The sequence below is a fragment of the Microtus ochrogaster genome, chromosome 22, assembly GCF_000317375.1.
Source record: "Microtus ochrogaster isolate Prairie Vole_2 chromosome 22, MicOch1.0, whole genome shotgun sequence".
Lineage (NCBI taxonomy): Eukaryota > Metazoa > Chordata > Mammalia > Rodentia > Cricetidae > Microtus > Microtus ochrogaster.
The window spans coordinates 26,204,255-26,225,088 of NC_022023.1; the positions used below are offsets into that span (position 1 = coordinate 26,204,255).

A 20,834-nucleotide genomic window follows, 5' to 3' on the forward strand; every position below is an offset into this window, starting at 1 on the left:
CACACACACATATACACATGTGCAGCTATATACACACACATACACATGTGCAACTGTATACACAAAACAAATAAATGCTGGCTCAAGGGATTCTCAAAGTAGCAGTCATACTTTTGAATTAAAAAATCCAACTATTGGGGCTGGAGAGATGGCTCAGTTAAGAGCACTGGCTGCTCTTCCAGAGGTCCAGAGTTCAATTCCTAGCACCCACATGGTGTTCACAACCATCTATATGGGATCTGATGCCTTCCTATGGCCTACACATAAAATGCAGACAGAGCATACATACATAAATAGTTTAAATTCCAACTATCACACGCTCTAATAAAGTTCATTCTTCCTCTTCAGTGCTAGAGATGTCTGAAGCACACTCTACTGCCAAGTTGCACCCCAAACTCCCAAAGCAAAGACGCACTCACGAAAAATCTGACTATATTGTAGAGAGTATCTTTAGCATAAAACCCAGACAACAGTTCACTGGTGGAGCACCACCCCAGCATGGAGCACCACCCCAGCATGTGCAAGGCCCTGGGTTTGATCCCCAGCACCTCAACAATCAAGAAAACAAATAATTCTGGTTTAAAATGTGCTCATAGTTTAATGTGCTCACTGACATTCACTCTGTGTAGCGATATAGCCTTGCTGTAGAACATAACAAGATAAGGACCTAGATTCTATTCCTGCTCAATCAATAGAGCAAACAAAATGACGGATGAACACAGTGCTCCGCCATCTGGACCTCACCTCTGTTGTGGCTGTTGAGGCCACACTTTAGGAATGGCTCAGACTGGCAAGGACTTACCTTCATGAATATGCATCGATTGAGCATCTTCATTATGAAGTAGCCCCAGTAGAGGTGAAGGCCCTGCAGGATCATGAGCTTGAGGTTGAGGAAGATGTATGAGAAGAAAGGTTCGAGGTAGTGCAGAGGTAGAATCAGGGTGCAGTACAAAATCCTGTGGAAAGACAGATGGAGAAATCTCTCTGTGGCCAAAGCACTGGTTAATGTTCAACAAGAAAGAATATTTGTCCCTCCCCAAACATACACCAGTACTTAATTTCAAGTGATATTTAGGAAAAAAGGGTCAATATTGCCATTTGTATCAAACTTAGCCAACAATCAAGAAGTACACCCTGTCCTAAGAGAAAAACAAAACAAATGCTGCTTCATGCCTCTGCTTGCTTGAGAGTCCCTGGGCCTCAGCTGCCTCTTTGTAAACAGAAAGTTTCCATGAACCTTTTTACCTTCTAGGAAGAGAGAAGCTACGGACACAATTGAGACAACAGGTTTACATGTGGCACCTTATGACATGGCTTCATTGACTTGAGATGTAGGTCAGTGAGAGCAGGTACCTAGCATACACGAGGCCAAGATTTGATTCCCAGTACTCCTTCCCCAAACACTCATTTCATAATTGCTTCCACTTCCTGAAGGGAACTGCCCACTGTACCTGCTGCATACACAGACTCCTGAACACTGTCCAGATGCAGGGCATCTCCAGTGGTTACTCCAGGGCAAAAGGCTAACCGTTCTTTCAGCAATCCTCACACCATGGTGATGTTAGAGCATTAGAAAGGTCAGGTTATAAGCATATATTTACTTATAAAAATAATTTGAAACAAAAAGGACAAAAAATTGTCCACAGCATCCTACTCTTAAATGACACTGTAATTTAGTGCCTCATCTTCCATTTTTCCATAAATTATTTAATTTTTAAACTAACATACAGCCACTTTAGTTGGGGTTTGGCATAGAGTTCAGTGAGCTGTGGGCCATAGAACAGGCACCTGTGCCTAGGATGCACTTCTATCCCTCTGCATCCCACCCGCTCCACTCTTAGCACGTACACCCACCCTTACCCACGAAGCTCTTCTCCAGCCTCACTGAACATCCTTCCCCAGTGTCTTTGTGAGACTGTTGTCTTTTACTTGCCCACTACTTTTATGATTCAACCAAGTCCTGTTGTGGTATAAAATCTTTGTGTACACTGTGAGAATATGTAACTGTTAGAAGTTTAACAAAAAGCTGAACAGCCAATAGTCAGGCAAGATTTCCAGGCAGAGAAGAAGCTGGGAAGAAGAAAGGCAGAGACGCCAGGAGAAGACAGCCAGATGTGGCATGAGTTGGACACACAAAATGGGAAAGAGGTAAAAGTCACGTGGTAACGTAGACTAATAAAAAATATGGGTTAATTTAAGTTATAAGAGCTAGTTAGGAATAAGCCTAAGCTATAGGCCAAGCTTTCAAAATTAATGTCTCTGTGTCATTATTGGGGAACTGATGATCCTGATAAAAAAAAGAAGTACAACTACACAGTCCCCATGGGAATCAGTAGCATTCCTTTGTGCCACTCCGTGTCCCACTGTATGAACAGATGACACTCATCTGCTCAGCTCACTGGGTGTCCCACTGTATGAACAGATGACACTCATCTGCTCAGCTCACTTGGTTCCCACTGTATGAACAGATGACAATCATCTGCTCAGCTCACTGGGTGTCCCACTGTATGAACAGATGACACTCATCTGCTCAGCTCACTCGGTTCCCACTGTATGAACAGATCACACTCATCTGCTCACCCCACTCCGTGTCCCACTGTATGAACAGATCACACTCATCTGCTCACCCCACTCCGTGTCCCACTGTATGAACAGATCACACTCATCTGCTCAGCTCACTTGGTTCCCACTGTATGAACAGATAACACTCATCTGCTCAGCTCACTCGGTTCCCACTGTATGAACAGATCACACTCATCTGCTCACCCCACTCGGTTCCCACTGTATGAACAGATCACACTCATCTGCTCAGCTCACTGGGTTCCCACTGTATGAACAGATCACACTCATCTGCTCAGCTCACTGGCTATATCGCTGTATAAACAGATCACGCTCATCTGCTCACCTTCTGAGGAGCACTGGAGATGTTTTCCATGTTTGACCATTAGGAAAAGAATCATTACATACACTGACACATGCTCTTTGTGCAAACGGAAGCTATTGTTACCAGTTGCAGAAAAGTAAGTGTGTAGGTGAAACTGCTGTGTTTGGCGAGTGCGTGGTTCACTGTACACATGACTGAAGCGTTGTTCTCTGGAGTGGATGCTGTGTATCCTCCTTCCATGTCCACTGTTCACATCTACCTCAGCTCTGCATATTGTCTTGTAGAGACATCTGTCTCTATGTGAAATATAGCCCTTGGCAGGTTTTACATTTGTGGCAGCTTGAATAAGAAGGGCCCCACAGGCTCATATATTTGAATGCTTAGTTACCAGCGGGTGGCACTATTTGAGAAGGATTAGGAGGTGTGGCCTTCTGGGGTATGTATGGCCCTGTGGGAGGAAGTGTGTAACTGAAGGTGGCTTTGACATTCTTAAAAGCCCATACCAGGGCCAGTGTCTCTCTGTCTGTCTATGAATCAGGATGTAGAACTCTTAGCTCCTCCAGCATCATGTCTATTTGCATGCTGCCATGCTCCCTGCCATGATGATAATGGACCAATGCTCTGAAACTGTAAGCAAGCCCCAGTTAAATGCTTCTTTTTATAAGACTTGCCTTGGTCCTGGTGTCTCTTTACAGCAACAGAATACTGACCAAGACACCATTTACATCATTTATTCCAAAATTATTTTATGCTGTTTAAAAAGCTCAATGTATCTAGTCTTTTCCAAATGAAAGATCTTAGAAGTGTATGTTCATAAAAGAGAAACATCTTTCAAAGTGTACTTTAAAGATGTAGAAGTCCAAGGAGCGTATTGGAGAGTACCAAAATGTTACCACCGTATTCTCTAAAATCACACATTATGAGGCCATCAGAAATTTATGAATAGCTTATTTGGGCCTCTACCAGATACTGGTGGGTTTAAGGTTTGCTAATTTAAAACTCAAGACAGTTTAAACAGGCCTTATCTTGCAGGTCTTTGAGGGTCCTCTATGTCAGCTCAGCAGCTGCTTCCTCTTATGTGAGTTACCAACTCAAGTTCCATCTGCTCCAAAACTCATTGTAGAATTTACCCATGTTTTCATGCAGACATCTCTTGTTTGCTTTTTAACTTAAAAAGGTAACTTTATTGTCCATTTAGGATTCAGAAAACATACAGAATGTGAAGACGTTTAAAAATGTCTCACAACTTATGGATTTTAGCATATGACCTTCCACCCACATGACTTTACATATCAGGGATAATACTACTCCTGCACTTTGGGACCCTTATTTTTCCTACTCCGTGTCACAGAGAAGTTTTCGTGTCAATGAATGTAGATATACATTTGAAACAAGCAAACTTGTCTGCTCTACCCAGGGCTAGTGATGGCAGGGGTAGTGAAGGAGACCTGCAGCTGTCACTTCACTGAACCATACAGTCCCTCACTACAGTCTAAAATTTGTCCTTACACCCACAGATGAGTAGAGTTCTTAACCCTTATCAAGGAAATTTGCTCTTTGCAACAAATGGTGATCATTATTGAAAACCACAACCAATCAAAAATGCAGAGTCACAGCCCCAGTGGACACACCCACAGGACAACTCCCTTAGCAGTCCAGGGGGTGGGAAGGGTAAGAGTTAGAGGACAAGGCTTGCTGTGCAATTGTGTCTTCTAGTAATGACAGAAGCTACACCCGTAAAGTCTCACTGACAGGACGGACTAAACGAGCTGAACAAGGACAGCACCAACAGATGCACTAACGTGGGCCGAGGAAGACCACAAAGCCTCAAGCCTACAAAAAGAACCACAGACAACTAAAAATGCTGACAACTGGAGACACAATCTTCCCAGGAGAGCACACCACTGGTTATCCAATACCAATGGTCAGTGCTGAAAAATATTTGCACATATAACATTCTATTGACTTAGCAGGTTATATTTATGTATTGACAAATACATATATATGTATGTATATAAAATACATATATATATATATAATTAATGAAAAAGAGATCACGAATTTGAAAGAGAACATGGGAGAGTTTGGAGTGAGGAAAGGGACGAGGGAAATGATGTAATTATATTATAATCTCAAAAAATAAAAGTAGTAATAAAAACAAAAAAGGAAAAGATACTGAACACTTCAGGCTACTGGCCCTCCGGTCTCTGTTACAACTACTTAATCCTGCCACTGTAAGAAAAGAGCAACCGCCTGGCATCTTGCATGTAAATTAATGACTGTGGCTGGCTGGGTGGCTATAAAACTTACTAACAAACCAAACTGTGAGCTAGAGTTCACCCGAAGCCATAGTTTACCATCGTCTGCCACATGCCCTTCCGTGGAACAACTGCACAAATCCATTTCACAAACACACTGCAACTTAATCCCCAATAAGACAGCTAAGTTCTTCCCAAATCTTCATTAGTATTAAAGAATATGGTGGGAATTACTTGAGATACATGTTGTTGAGATTGTTTGATTCCCCTTTTAGATCCTTTTAGCTAAGATCTGGGACCTGAGTCAAACACTACACTCATTGCACGTGAAATATATCCCTCAGCTGCTTTCCTGCAAGACCACACAGCTTCATTCTTGGGCCCAGTGTGACAGCACCACTCCCTCAGGTCCTGAGCAATGTCAGGTTTTGTCAGTCTCCATGGAAAAGGCAATGGCCTGTTTATATTGACATTTTATTTTAGAAGAAGCCACTATGTTTACATGTTATATTTTTATTTGTTCTTTTGGGAATTGTTTTGTATATGACACCTATTTTCCTTTAAAAAATATATTAGCATATATTCATAGTATAAAATGATGAACTTAAATACAGTGGCTCTCCCTCCACATGGGCATGAGATTATTTACTGACTGTGAGCAATTTACAAGTGGCTACACCTTTTTTCCCTCCAGTGCTGAGGACTGGACCCAGGGCCCAGTGCATGTGAGGCAAGACTACCATGGAATAACCCCCAGCCCACATCACGACATCTTTATATTTCTGTGTCTGATCGCCTCTCCAGAACAGGAGTCTCCATGCTATTCTGTTTACCCCTGAATTTATAACATTTCTCCTGGTCTCCGGACTGACTTCAACCTGCTTTGCGGCCACAGTTGCCGCATGGGTGTGTCTCATCAGCAGGCAGATTCCCAAGGCCATAGCCATAACCTGTGATCATCTGTGTTCTCCTTTCTTCTCCAGGTCCTTGCCCCTTACCCAGTCCTCGATCAGAAACATGTCAGTGTCAAAACTGACAAAGGAAGATACTAAAAAAATGCTCTTTCCGTACGTCACCAGATAATGTGAACTAGCAAGCATAAGTTGCTCATTGTAATTCACATAAGGAGAGAGTAGGGAGTGGGGACGGGAGAGACTTCCCTGTGGAAGTGAAGGCAGAAGATGGGATTCCTGTGGGGGAATCCTTTACTGCACAAACCGTAAACCCCTAGGGCAGGCAGCAGGATGGGAAATTCAGGGGGTTGACGAGCCTCAGACACAGTTTCCTCCGTGGTAAGAGCTCTGCAGCTTAATCTTCCTTTAGAGGAGAGAGGGGCCAGAGGTGGGTGGAGACATTTGGGCAGCCTTTCACATCTGGGTAAGTCTAGGGTGTGGCCTTCCTTTTAAGAGGCACAGGAAAAGATGCTTTGAGATAGGGATTGGAACACTTGGCACAGTTCCGCAGAGCTGGATTACCATGGCATGATGCCATCTGTCCTGGTTCCTTAGTCACAGGGTGGAACTTGCCACACCCCTGTGACCTGGGAGCTTCACAGGGTGGAACTTGCCACACCCCTGTGACCTGGGAGCTCAGGGAGCCCCACAGCTGCCTGGCAAACTTGCAGAGCTCCTTTCAAATAAGAAGCAGCCTTGAGTATGCTCTCAGAGAGCTGAGCAGTGGACAGAGAGGTGGGGCCTAAGGCAGGGCTCTGGAGCCTGTGAGATGCTGGTCAGAGGTCACAGATTTCAGGGAGCATCTCCACCCCGCTGGGCCCCAGTGACTCTGTGAAATGAAAACTCCTTGCCCCCCTCATCTTGGAGTTACAGCACTGACCTGATGCCTTGAGAAGGGCTCAGCACACAGTGAGCTCTCAAAACATGGCAATTAAAGCCAATTTCCTCACTGCCCTTCTGACTTCAACTGCTCCCTGAGCCTTCCTCTCCTAAACAAGAGGCCCAACAATTAGAGCAGCCCCATCTCTGAGCTGCAGAACTGGCTAGACTCTAGAGGGAGGCACTTGAGAGTGGAGATCAGGCCAGGAGGAGGGCGGAGTGGGGTGTGCCTTCTGCATATCCTCTGTAGGAGGACAGAGGACATGGAGGGGAAGGCACTGTGAACCTGGCCTTGGTCTGTCATTCTTCAGAACCTCACAAAAGGATGGTCCAGTGTCACATTGTGCTGCTTCTCTGCTCAGAGAATATGAAGGAAGACCATCACAGTGGTGTCCTCCACGACAGTCTCCTGACATGTGCACAGACACGTATGATGCTGTTTGCCCACTTGCCATGTTTTTTGTTCCTGCTTTATAGCACCCTGGTGGAATGTTTCTTTACATGGGTCGGGTGCCAAGGGACTGTCAGGCTCCTGAGTTCCTAGATGCAGAGTACTTTACTCTTTCCAAATTGAAAAGCTGCTGTCATGGATCTGACTGCCGGGCTCTGCCGTTTCTCTGGATTTGGTCTGCCTCTTCTCCTCACTCTTTTCGTTGATGGAGTCGACACAGTTTGAAGGGCTCACAATTGTGGTATAAGAGTAGCTGGTTTTGCCAATACCACCCGTAAGTTATTTCTATTTTCCAAATTTCGGATTGTAGGTGTCAGGTGCTTTGTTGCTGTGTTTTTCTTGCTAATAGGGAGTAAGAATTCTGTGTTCTTATAAGGCCAGTGGCTGGATCTGGAGACGAAGCCATGCTCGGCATGTTTGGCATGTCTTGGGTTTCTGGGTAATGATTCAGATGAAGACGTGATAGACACTCAGTGAAGACAAACCCTTCACCATCCGGTTCGGTGACTGTAATGGAAAGGTGTGTACTGGGAAGTGGGTTACAGCTCAGTGGGAGAGAGCTTGCCTGGATCCAGCTCGCCATTCAACCCCAGTTCTGCCTGAAAACAGATTTCTGCTCTGTATTCCAAAGGCCCTACTTCAGCTGTTTCTGGTTGTAGTTCTTTTAAGTGTGTGTGTGTGTTGTACATACACATGTGCATGTTTTCATGTATGTGGAGTTTGAGGTTGGTGCTGGGTGTCTTCCTCAATCACTCTTCTCTCTACTTATGGAGGCAGGGTATCTCACCGGACCCAGCTTGTCAATCACTCTTCTCTCTACTTATGGAGGCAGGGTATCTCACAGGACCCAGCTTGTCATGGGAGCCTCTGCCTCTCCTGTTGAGATTACGGGCAGTCCCACATGCCTGCCTTGTTTTTCTGGTCTTACTGTGTTCAGGTGCTGGATGTTCCAAACTGCTCATCACACTTACAGGACTACTTTACCCACAGAACATTCCCTCAGCTCCTGGTGTTTGCTCCCTTATCACATACTGTCAGGATGGGGTCTAAGTGCTGCAATGATCACATAAGAAACAAAGAACTGGAAAAAAAGCTATTCCCGATAAATGTCTTCTATACATAACACATGGCCTGGCCACATGCTGTGGTAGGGGAGCAATAAAAAAATAATATAGGGTTATTAAATTGAAATATGGAAAATGGGTTGACATATTTTTTGCAATTAGTAACTATGTTGTGATTCTGTAAAAGAGTGTCCTAAGAAATGCATGCTGAGGGATTTAGGGCAAAAAGATTATGATATTTAGAACTTTCAAATGATTCCAGTATGTGTGTGTATGTGTGTAAGGGGGGAGAAGAAATGGGAAAATAAATGGGGAAAACTGCCCACTGGTAAGGGGCAAATACAGGTTGCCCTGCTACATACTCCAAGAGGTTTCCAAGTGACAAATGAACAAAGGATTTGAACTAATTGTGAATAGGCTGGCCATGGTCACTGTCCTTAAGAAAGCAGCAATAGAAGACAACAGGGGACACAGCTGGTCAGGAGCTCCTTCGAGAGCGCCCTGCTGAAGTGGTCAGCAAGCACAGCTAACCACCCCCTCCACAGGCGCAACACTCTAAAGTCTGGTCCCAGAGTGACATTTACAGTGGTGACTCAAGTACCCTGGGCTGCAGAAGAGCCTTGCTTCCACCACACAAGTCCCTTTGCTCTGTGGCAGCACCAGGCCATGAAGCTGACCTCAGCGCCACAGTAGCCTTGCTTCGCCTTTGGAAGAACCAGGCCCCAGCCTTCTGATGAAAAGATTCATGTGGCCTTGTCCTTATTTGTCACTGATAAGGACACCAACTAAGAGCACTTTCATGCTTTTGTTTTTTTGTTTTTTAAATCTTCTTTCTCCACTAACCATTTCAAGCTGTTACATGATCCCAGTGCCCATAACATTTCCTTTCACACATGGGTTTCAAACCCGGGGTACCATTTCTTTCAAACTAGTGATGGCTGGATCATTAAAAGTTGAGATCTGAAATCCAGTGGCCAGTAGGTGGTGAGGAAGAAAGGTGGCCGAGTGCACAGCAACTTATGGGAATAAGGGGACAGCACCATTATTGATGAACATATGAGAGACATAGGTCACTACTAATAGTGTGTAAAACTATGAATAAAATATGTATGTGTGTGGTGGGGGGAGCTACAAAGACCTCTGCTACTATTGGCCATCTCTCCCACTTCCGGTACTCTGCCACACCTAGAATGGCAAGTTGAAGGAAAGGAACAGCAGCCATGTTGTCACCTGCAAACAGGCTAGAAGGACAATAGCATCAGAGTGGCCTTTCTTACAGATCAGCCAGTCTAGAGGACATTAATACCAGCTCCTGTGACTTACAAGGGAGTCTGTCAGAGGCCAGGGAACATAGATAAAATATCGATTAATTCCAATAAAATTGGGAGGGAGATGATACAGGGAAAGGGTATCCTGAGAGGACTTGGAGAAAGGTTTGTGGGGAAGAAATGATTCATGGTACACAGGTATTAAATCTCCAGAGAATAAACATAATTTTAAATATCATTATGTGTACACAATGGTTGGAAATACAATGTGAAAAAAAACACTAGTCTGTGACTTAGTTTTGGTAAAAACACAAACAAATGGGAGTTTCCAGGCAATGAAATAAAAGCAATTCTGCCAACGCTAATTTGGATTTCTGACTAATGAAACAGTATTTGGGAACCAACGAGGAGTCTGATTAAGGCCTAAATGAGGCGAGTCTAATTATTAGCCTCAAAAATGTTAGAAAACGATTTTCAGAAAAGTTGGCATCCATGGTTGCCAGTGCACTGCCACTCCTCCACATCTGGACAGCCCCTCCTGCCCTTCGCGCTGCATTCTCTTTGCTGACTGGCTTAGCTGTTGGACTCTCTTCTCCAAGGCCAGCTGGAAAGGCTCCTGAACTAGAGAACCAGAAGGGCTCTCAGCAACGGACTCATTTTCTCATTTGGGGGTGGGGGGTGAAGGCCATTTGGAGCTGCCTGGACGCAGGCCACTTCTTTCTGCTGCCTCAGCTCTGCCTCTAGCCTGTGCTGCCACACCTCAGCCTCCCGCAGCACTCTCTGATCAGACTCCAAGGAGAAAGACTCGCTTGAGTCACACTCTTTACCTTCTCCTCTAGCAGGTAAACACCTCAAAACCGGGATTGCTGATTCCTCTTCCTTCGCTGGGAATGAGCCACACTGGATCCTCAGACGCAGCAGCAGGGATGGAGGTGAGCATAGAATTGCAGAAAGGCAAGGGAGTCAGGTCAGGGGAAAGCAAACCTGCTTTTGGGAGATGATGGAAAAACCAGAGTGAAGGAAAGACAGATGGTAACTAATGGACTTCTGGCCGTCTTCTCAACCTTCCAGGGGAACTGTAGGCGGCACAGCTCCGGCAGTTTTCTCTTATCCCGCGGTACCACAGAATGTGCTGCAGAAGACAAAGGGCCTGGACACAGATGCTCCCCACAGCACCCCTAACACATGGCCAAATCCTGAGGCAGGTTGTGAGTCACCTTCCAGAGGCATCTATTATCTGCACACTACCCCATCCGTGGTGGATTCCCAAACAAGCTGTGACTGGGAAGACTTCCTGGAGACGTGAATCCACAGAGTTTGGGACAGGCCGATGGGACAACAGAAATGAAAATGTCTTCTTTGGTGCTACCGTGGTGATAGCAAAGCAAAGTCTATGGAGACTAAACTCGAGCCGGGCACTGCAGCGTGGGGAGCAGCACTTTTTCTGAGTAAAACTGTTCTTCGTTACAACCACTAAGTTTTTCTCAAAGCTACTGTGAAAAGCTGTTCTCCAAAGCTCCGGGGGCTTCGTGCACTTTGTCTCAACTTCTGAACAATGGGGGTCGATGTCAGCATGGAACATTGTCAGCAGCAGAGCCATACAGTCCAGTCTGTCAGAACTGGTTTATTGCTGTTTAACGCCCTGAAGATGGTGAAGACAGTCTTTGCTGCCCTCTGAAACCCGTGGGTGAATCCAGTATCAAGATCAATAGGTCAAATGCTAGTAACTGATTAATCTAGAAATTTGAAAATGCCAGCAGGAGCAGGAACTCTCAAATCTAGAACTTTCAAAGTTACCATGCACTTAGCTTTTTGCTTGTTTATTAGATACCATGGCCTATAGTATCTATGGTGGCATCAAAAGCCAGGCCTTGCACCCTATTAGAGAAGCTTCTCGGACAGAGTTCTCTGAACCAAGGGCTTCCATGGAGTCAATACGGCTGCCCAGGCTTTAGAAACAGTATTACCAAGAAACAGTATAGTTTTCTTTCTTCAAATAGTGTTCCAACCTTGGGGGTGTGGCTCCAATGCACATTACATGCCAAGAAGTGACAAGATGTGACTTTGGATGTCACACTTCAAATGAGGAGGCCAATGGCAAGTGAAGGGGCCATCTGTAGGCCTTCAGACAAGAGCCCAGCTCAGGACCCAGACAATGACTGTGTCACCAGGTAGATGGCCTTTCATGGATTTTTCAGCTGTAGTTACTGATAAACTACCTGTCCTCTTTCTGTAATTACATGAGAGACTCTAAGGAGAAAGACCTAAGCCCAGTCACTCATGAGAACCAGGAGAGGCAATGATGATTTACCAGTGATTTAAAGGATTGCCACAGCTGGCCTGTGGCTAAAATCTAGTCAAAGACATGTATTTTATTTCCAGCCTGTGGTCAAAGTGTATCTTGATACAGTTTTAAGTAGCTGTGAAACAAAACAAAGAGAAATGTGCAACAAAGAAACAAAGACCATGTTGTTCCCCCTAAGTCTAAAATCCTTGCTCTCTCGACCTTACCAAAACAAGTCTACCCAGCACTGACTTACACCTCTCAGTGTCCAGATAGGTTCCTGGGCACAAACAGCTGTGTGCAGCACAAGAAGCCTCTGGAACATGAGGAGAGGCACCAGGGAAAATGAAAGACTTTGCAGCACCACGGACTTCTCTGAAAAGCTCCATCAGCTGTTATCTGCAAGTCTGTGTTTATCCCCTCAGTAAGGCTCGAGGGCTGAGTGTGCCTCAGTGGTAGAGCTAGCCCATCCTACTTTGTTTGAGAAAGGCCATGATATGGGAACCGTAAAGATAGTGCAGAAGCCAAAAACTGATTTTCACAAACAAAAATGACAGTAATACATTTACCGAACACAAGGCATTTGTCTTTCTGGGTCGGGATTACCTCATTCAGTATAAATTTTTTTTCCATTTTCATCCATTTCCCTGAAATTTTCAAAATTCCCATGTTCTTTATAGTTACATAAAATTCAATTATGTATGTGCCCTACGTTTTTATGATCCATTCATTAGCTGATGGACATCTGGGATGGTTCCATTGCTTGGCTGTTGTGAACAGAGCTGTAATGAACACTGACACGCTGAGTGTTTCTGTAGTAGGATAGAATCCTTAGGGTGCATGCCCAGACTGTAAGACTTGGCCTTATAGTAGACCCAATTCTAATTTTTTTGTTTTGTTTTATTTTAGGCACTTTCATAGTGGCTGCACTAAATTGTGCCTCCACCAACAGTGTAAAAGGGTCCCCTTTCCCCACATCTAGCACTGGTTGTCATTTGCATTCTTGACAATGGCCATTTTAATGGGATAAAATGAAATCTTAAAGTGGTTTAAATCTGAATTTTCCTAGTGGTTAAGGGTACGGAGCAGTTTCAAGTATTTCCAAGCCATTTGCAGTTCGTTTGAAAGCCATTTGTAGTTACACAGCCCAGTGTTTAATTGTGTTGTTTGTCTTATTTGAGTTTCGTATGCTTGTCTTGGAATATCTCAGGAGTCCCAGACACTAGAAAGGGAACAGTGAGGGGGAGGTTGTCTTAAGTAGGAGATACGGGGCGGAGTGGGCTAGATGAGGGCACAGAAGGGCAATACTGGGAGTAGAGAGCTCCGAGCAGGAAGAGGGATGAGAGGTGGGGTGATGCAGGCATGGCAAGTATGAGAGTGAAGACGGTATGAGAAAAACACTTGCAGCTGACTTTTTGGTAACCTGGTTAGAAAACTTTATAAAAATTCAGAAGACAGATGCCTTGCAAAGACTAGACAACGCAGGTCTAGAATCAATGGGTCATTAAAGAAAAGCTCCAGTAGGAGTCATTGGTCAGGGAGGTTCCAAATCCCCCAAACACTCCAGGTTCTAGTCATTGCTCCTGGTCACTCTTGAGAACTAGTTGGTAAGACCCTACTTCTGTAGACAGCACACACCTTAGCTGCAAGATGTCGAGGAATCAAACTGAAATTGGGCTAGAAGATTCTTCCGTATTGAATGGATCTCATGGTGCCAGATGCTACTATGAAGGTTGATGTGGGGATAAAGACATTGGTTGCCTAGTCCAACTCTATGAACTATAATTCCAACCTTCTAGGTAAGATGGACCCAGGGGTGTAATGGTCATGTGACTATTACATGGATAACCAACTGCTCTCTGATTGGATTTGGGGCTTGCTCTACAAGATGGAATCCATACCCATGGATGAAGAGGTCTTAGATCCTAGGCAGAGGGTATGGGAAACTTAACATGGCTGCTTAGCTGAGCTGACACAACATCAAACCATCTCCTAAGTATATACATATGCTTATACCCAGAGACAAAGGCTGTTCTCAGCCTTAAACAGAGAATCTGCTCCTTGAAGGGAAGAGAAATAAAGGCAAAGGCCTATAACTCTACAAAATAAAAGACAGTTGAGGGCTCAAGCCTAGGCATGACATATACACTACCCCTTAAGTCTCAGGGACCACTACGGAAGAGAGGGTGGAAAGGAAGTAAGAGCTGAATGTGGAAAGAGGGGCTGAAAATACTATCCTCACAGTGGCTATGCCTACTAGCATTGGGTCCACAGAGGTCAAGTCTTCCTCATAGTCAGTTATGGAGGGGGAAAGGGCCCCTGGGGCCCAACCACACACTGCAGATTAATTGGCAACTGGAAGATTCTGTGAAGGGACATATGGCATCAATTGTGTACCCAACAGTGAGTAAACTCCATACAGCCCTGATGAAACTCTGGGAGACACCAGCTAAAAGAAACAAAGAGGTGAAAGAAGTTGATCTGAAGGAGCAGCGGAGAGGTGGAAAGGAATGGAAGGGGAGGATGGATGGAGCTCACTATGCACTGAAATGCATAGTGCACGAGCATAAAAGGAAAGAGCAGAATTTACTAACAACAAAAACAAAAAGTCTACCAAACAAGCAGTGTAAGAGACATTTATCTTGGTTTTAATTCTGGATTAAACTCTCAATTTTGAAATTCTCATTAATAATTCTAATAAAAATAGGCATCGATTACTAAGTCTTTACTAGGTTGCAGGCAGTTTTCTAAAACTCTCATGTGTAGTATCTCAGGTAAGCCTCTGGTTAACTCGTACTTCTATTTTACAGATGGGAAAATGAAGGCACAGAGATGCTCTAACCTGCCCCAAACCACACAGGTAGCTAAGTGTGGCATAGGATTTGATTCTGACCTGATTCCCATCCTTGAAATCAGCCACTGCACTGGACCTCTGCTTTCCAGGAAATACTAATTCAAGACCCCTAGTCTACAGAATGTAGCTGGCTTCCTTGGCAAAGACGGCTCCAATGACCACTCTGGCCATACCTCCCTGGATGCCGGTCAGTGTTGCTGTCCATCTACCTAAGGAAGAGGCATGGAACTGGAGTCTCCAGTTGTTTCTACATTCCCCTATTGAGAGGAGTGAACAGCTTCCAGGCTAGCCTAAACTAAGGTTATTTCTAGGCTTTTTGTTCCAGGTCTTCTGAGGCTTCCCCATGTTTAGACTTGTTTCTGCCAGTCAACACGTGGGGAATTATGACTGTTGAGGACGGACTGCCATGGGAGATAGCACACCGGTGAGCACCTCAAGTCACACCATGGCACTCAGAGGGCAGTTGCAACTGCTACAGCACAGAGCACCCCTTTCTCCTAGAGGCCCAGGGTCCAGCCATTAGCTTTCACTGAGTGACCAGAAAAGCTGCTGACCACAAAAAGAAACCCACATTCCTGAGGCAGGATGGAGAGTGATGGCTGGTGCTCACCCACTGAAGCTCCCTGTGACAGTTCCATGTTTTAGATAATTGTTTTAGCTATTTATAAGAACATAAGTATAAACATAAGTATAAATATAAAGTATAAAAACATTTTGTTTTTATACTAAAGCTATAAAAATGGTCCTATCACATTGTCGGTCCAGCTGAGTTTGGCAGAAATCGCTGGAAAGAATGGAAAGAGGAGGGGACGGGGCTGTGACATCACAAGGCAGGACAGGGCACCTGTCTACTCACCAGAATGGGAAGATGATGAACCGACTGATGAAGAAGACAATGGAGAAGATGAGGAAGAGGGCATTGCAGGTCTGCTTCCATCCAGCATAGGAGAACATCTTAGCAGACTGAAAGTGAAACTGTCGTCAGTTAAAATGCCCGTGGAATGAATTTTAAAAATCATTGAATGCAGACATGTTTGGAAGCAACCTGGGGAAGGTCTGGGTTGTGGATAGGGACATAGATTCAATGAGATTAGCCATAAAGATAACCCTTAAGAGTAGAGGAAAGCCCTGTGCCCCAGTGTTTGAAAATCTCTATAATAGAATGCCTTAAAAAGATATACAAGGGCCACACCTTTCTAAACACTAGAAGTCAGCACAATGACTCCTAGCGTGCATTTTACATCTCCCTGTCTTTGAGAGGGGAGCTGGAGAAAGCCTGGACAGGAGCGCAGCATGAGCTTGGCTAGAACGCTGCAGCTAACAGAGCAATAAGGATGCTCTGTTATATGCTCTCTCATGAAACCCAAGGATGATGATGAAATGGAACCTGAGGTACAGGTAGGAGTTCCTGGCGTACAGGCCACCTAATTAGGGAGTATGGTAGTTTGGATGGGAGATGTCCCCCATAGGCTCATGTGTTTGAAAGCTTGACCATCAGTTAGGGGCATTATTTGGGGATGTTACAGAGCCTTTAGGAGATCTAGCCTTGCTGAAGGCACTCTCTCTCTCTCTCTCTCTCTCTCTCTCTCTCTCTCTCTCTCTCTCTCTCGTGTTTTCGTGTGTTGCGATGTAATCTCAGTTTCCTGCACCTGCTGCTGTGTCTTCTCAGCCATATGGATATGTAACCATCTAGAGCCACATGCCATGAACTCATTAAATGGCTCTTGGTCATGGTATTTTATCATGCCAACAGAGACATCACTAACACAAGGGAGCATGACTTAGACTTGGAAGGTTCAGAAATTACATCCTGAACCAGTGTCCTAAAGAGTAAGGGTTGGGTAAGAGGCAAAGCCCAGAGTATTGGAACGACTATATTCAAGGTCAGAAGCCAGACCAAGGTGGGAATTTGGATATGTGCACAGGTATCAGAATCACTGTGTGCCAACTCTGGATGGCAAAATGGTACTGTTGGGCATAAATACCTTCAACACCTTCTGGCCTGTGTAATGAAGAACCAGATGGTAGCCCCATATCAATGCTAAGTATCAATCAGGATACATAAAAATGTTGGGTTCTGGGTCTGAATTTGGACATGGAGAAGACCAGCAAGAGGCCAAGAGAAGGCAACAAACAGGGCAGATATAAGAAAAAACTGTAGGTGTTGAGGCTACCTATCTTGCGCTTCCAACTCAGGGAGAGTCTACTCAAGCAAAAGTGGGGCCAGGTCTGGGTTCAGTTGGAGCTCGAGGGAGAAAGCAAACGTGACGACTACTCAGAGAAACCACTGGTCATACGTCCGTCACCAGCACACAGGGCTGCTCTGCCCCCAGCTATTGCTGGAAGGCACTAGCCTTGTGTCTGAGCCTTGTGTAGAACATGACTTGTGGATCGAGAATGATTCATGACTAGTAACAATGTGAGACCGCACTGATATGTTAACCATGAAAGGACCTCTAAGTCTGACATGCCATTTTTTTCTGTGTTTTACCCAAGGACTTGGAAAATTTTCAAACAGTAATGAGCTAAACCTTATAATATACCATAAGGGACTGACATGGCTTCTCATGTTACAGCTGGGGCTAGGAAACAAAACAATAAGTAATTTGCCCACGTCTCTTAGGGAATTATGCTATGTGTATGAGAAGTAGAGGGAAGGCTGGGAAAACTAAGCATCCAGACCCAGCTTTAACATCTCGCTTTCCCTTAAAAACACAATGGAAGTGTTTTAATGCTAGACACACACCAACGCTGAGCAAATGAGTGTTCAGAAGCAAGACGCGGGTGCATAATTCTTAACTCAGACCTAATGTAGCCTTCCTTTCTATCCAAGGCCACTGGGATGAGATCAGAGAAAGGGGTGCTTGTGGCAGAGGTGGCTGTGCTCAGAAAGCAGCATGACACAACCTGGACCAGTCCTGCTCTGCTGAGCTGCCTCGAGACATGTGACAGCCTACCCAGCACTCTGGCTAAAAATACTTCACAGACGCCAGTTGTTTTGACATGACTTCAACTGACTTCTGGTTACTTCTTAAATAGGGTTGGACCAACTACCTTCTAGTCCGCGGGCTAAAGCTAGTCAGACATTAAGAATGGTTCTTATATTTTAAAATGTGCATAAAAACAAAGAAAAAAGAAAGACTATATGGCATAAATCACACAAAACCCACAAAACAAGATTTTCTCTCTGGTCCTTTATCAAAAGCTGGCAGAACTCCAATCTGGAAGGATGAAATTCTATTAAATTTAATTTCTTCCATATCAACCCATATTCAATTATTAGCACTCCAAGGAGCAACCCCGAGTGTAAAGTAGTTTAGCATTGCTTTCCTTGGATTCATTATAAATGAGCACACTCACATGAGTCAGCCACTGTCCTGGGAAAGGCTGCTGTACCTACAGCAGGGGATCATTCGAGCACACCCCACACCAAGAGAAGCTGATGCGAACAGCGAGGTGGAGGAACAGCCCCGCCATGCCTTTGTTCCTCATAGTTTGTATAATGTAGAAATAGGAAGGATTTTTGTCTCAGTGTTCCCCCACTTTAAAACACTCTAAGCCCTCTTTATCCCTTACAAGAGGAATGCTGTTTTCCAAACATCAGTTGGCATTCCCTAAAGCAAGAGGGACTGGAGGCATTCAACAGGCAGCCAGCCACTGGCTCAAGTAGCAGAGGGAGCTGTCCAACTCTGAGGATCCAGAAAGCAAAAATTTCCAAGTTTTGCCTCTATAAACCTTGACCTGGTTTCTCATGTGAGTATCTCATATCACTCCCCGGGTGGGCAGTGGCATGCAGCTGCCAGGAGCACAGCCCCACAGACCAGCCTCTCACTCACACAGCACAGACTGCAAAACAGACACCAGGAGGCTTCATCCCGAAGGGTCTTGGAGCCTGTACCTTTTTAGATTGGGGGTATTTTCAGGACAGAGGGCTCTGCCAAATCACTCACAGATAATTCTTTCTGTGAGCACTTAGTGAAAAGCAGGCCATGGCACTGCTATTATTTTCTAAATGGCAGCCATTTACCTCCAGCCAAATGTCAGACACATCGTGCACAAGCATCACGAGGGTCCCACTGCGGATGTAATTAGCACACCAGGAGAAGCTCATCAGACTAATGGCAGCCAGGTGGTGGATGACATGAGCAAGGAAATCCTACATAATGAGAGAAAATGGAAGCCATTAACAAAAGTGGTTATTTCCCAGTGACTGGAAGAGAGAATAATAATGGTACCAGTAACTTACATCTGCCTGTTTTGACATTTAGCATGATAGACATATGTGTATATATGTATTGTGTATATATGTATGCATGCATGTGTATATATATATATGTATGTATGTATGTATGTATATATATATATATATATGTGTGCATGCACTGAACAGTTGTCATTTGACTGTAACTTCTGACACTCTTTCCATGGCTCCATACACTATATTCTCACTATATTCTTAGATTCCGTGAGGTTTTTTTTTTTCTTGAAGATATCTGTGGGCCACAATGTGCCCACTAGAAATGGCTACACCAGCCTTCAATCAAGGCAGCTCCGTTTAACCTAATATTTAGCAGATCTTAACTTCGTTTATTAAACAAACATTTCTGCATGCTGGAATTCGACACTGGGTTAGTATATGAAGACCTGAGGCACAATAGTCTTTTTGATTCGCTTTGCTGAGAAAATCTTGTGGCTGCATTGAGGGTCTCTCATGACAACTGGCCTAGTGATGCAGTAAGCTAGACAGCCCTGAAATGTATCACTTTGTGACATGAAGAATACCTGTGACTCAGTTTCCCTGCAAATAAAGCAAAGCTTTGTGTGGCTTAAAACAAGAGTTTTCATATGGATGGCTAAGGAATTAAGGGGTAGGCAGTCATTGCAAGTTCTTTAAAAACATTAGAAAAGGATTGTATAAAGTGGTTTGCCATCAAAAAGATGCGGTGTGGAGGTAAAGTCCTCACATAACAAGGTTTTCCTGTGTGAGGGGACGCTGCCCTCCCAGGCAAAGAAAACAGAAAGGAGAACTATCTTCTTATTGATCAGGAATACAGCTTCAAACATAAAGCTTTTTGCTATAGGCATTTATCAGGACATAAAAGCATGAGGATATGAATTGGTCTATGCACTATCGAAAGCAAGAATAGCCAATGAGTTGAGCTAACTATACACAAAATACATTTTACAGGTAGAATAAGAGGCAAAGGAATAAAAAAGAAGAAATGAAAAAAAAGTTTTGTGAACACATCACTTACCTTTCTCTTGATATCAGAGCCGAGGCTAAACAGCAGTGACCAATAAAAACTCATCTCCAAAATGTAGTACCAGTACTGGGATGGCAGCAGAGGCTGAGGAGAAGGGGGACATTCAGTCCTCTAAATGCGACCTCACAAACACCATGTTTTCATTTTCTGAGACCCATTAATATTCCACAAAATGGCAGGAAGCTGCAATGACTTCAATTCCCCAGAGGAATCACTGATAAAATGTCAAGGTGTTTAATTCCTGAAAGACTAGAGAAGCATTCTAAACCAAATTAAGTGTTTTGACTAAAATGTTTTAAAAATGCTATCAATGTGACTGCCTAATTTTAGCTTAATGTGAGTAATATTAGATACGCAATTGTTTAAGGACTCTAAAATTGTCTTCTGAATAAAAGTAACTAAATTTCTACTGCTAAAATTGTTCTTAGCACTGTTATAGTAGGGAATAACTTGAGACTCTGAGGCAAATTGAGACTTGAGGTGTGTTATTCAGTGTGATGGACAATTATCAAGTGCACCCATTGAATGCGGCCTTTTAATATCTGCGGCCTTACATGGTCTCCTCCCACAATGACTGGGGCTTTAATCCTGGTACTTGGCCAATGGGACAGTTGCCAATGTAACACAAACAGAGCCTTCATGAGCCCTGTATAAGAAAGCTGAGCTATCATACCA

General features: G+C 44.3%; 1 protein-coding gene across 1 annotated transcript in view; it reads right to left on the minus strand.

Annotated features, from left to right (window-relative positions):
- The window catches only part of Cers3 (ceramide synthase 3), a 93,930-nt gene that overhangs the window by 25,860 nt on the left and 47,236 nt on the right, over nucleotides 1-20,834 (minus strand). Inside the window, exons 7-10 of the mRNA XM_026784367.1 lie at nucleotides 20,151-20,243; nucleotides 18,923-19,051; nucleotides 15,752-15,858; nucleotides 803-956 (exon numbers count right to left, since the gene is read on the minus strand). Coding sequence (XP_026640168.1) covers nucleotides 803-956; nucleotides 15,752-15,858; nucleotides 18,923-19,051; nucleotides 20,151-20,243 — 483 coding nt within the window. The remainder of the gene's footprint in view (nucleotides 1-802; nucleotides 957-15,751; nucleotides 15,859-18,922; nucleotides 19,052-20,150; nucleotides 20,244-20,834) is intronic.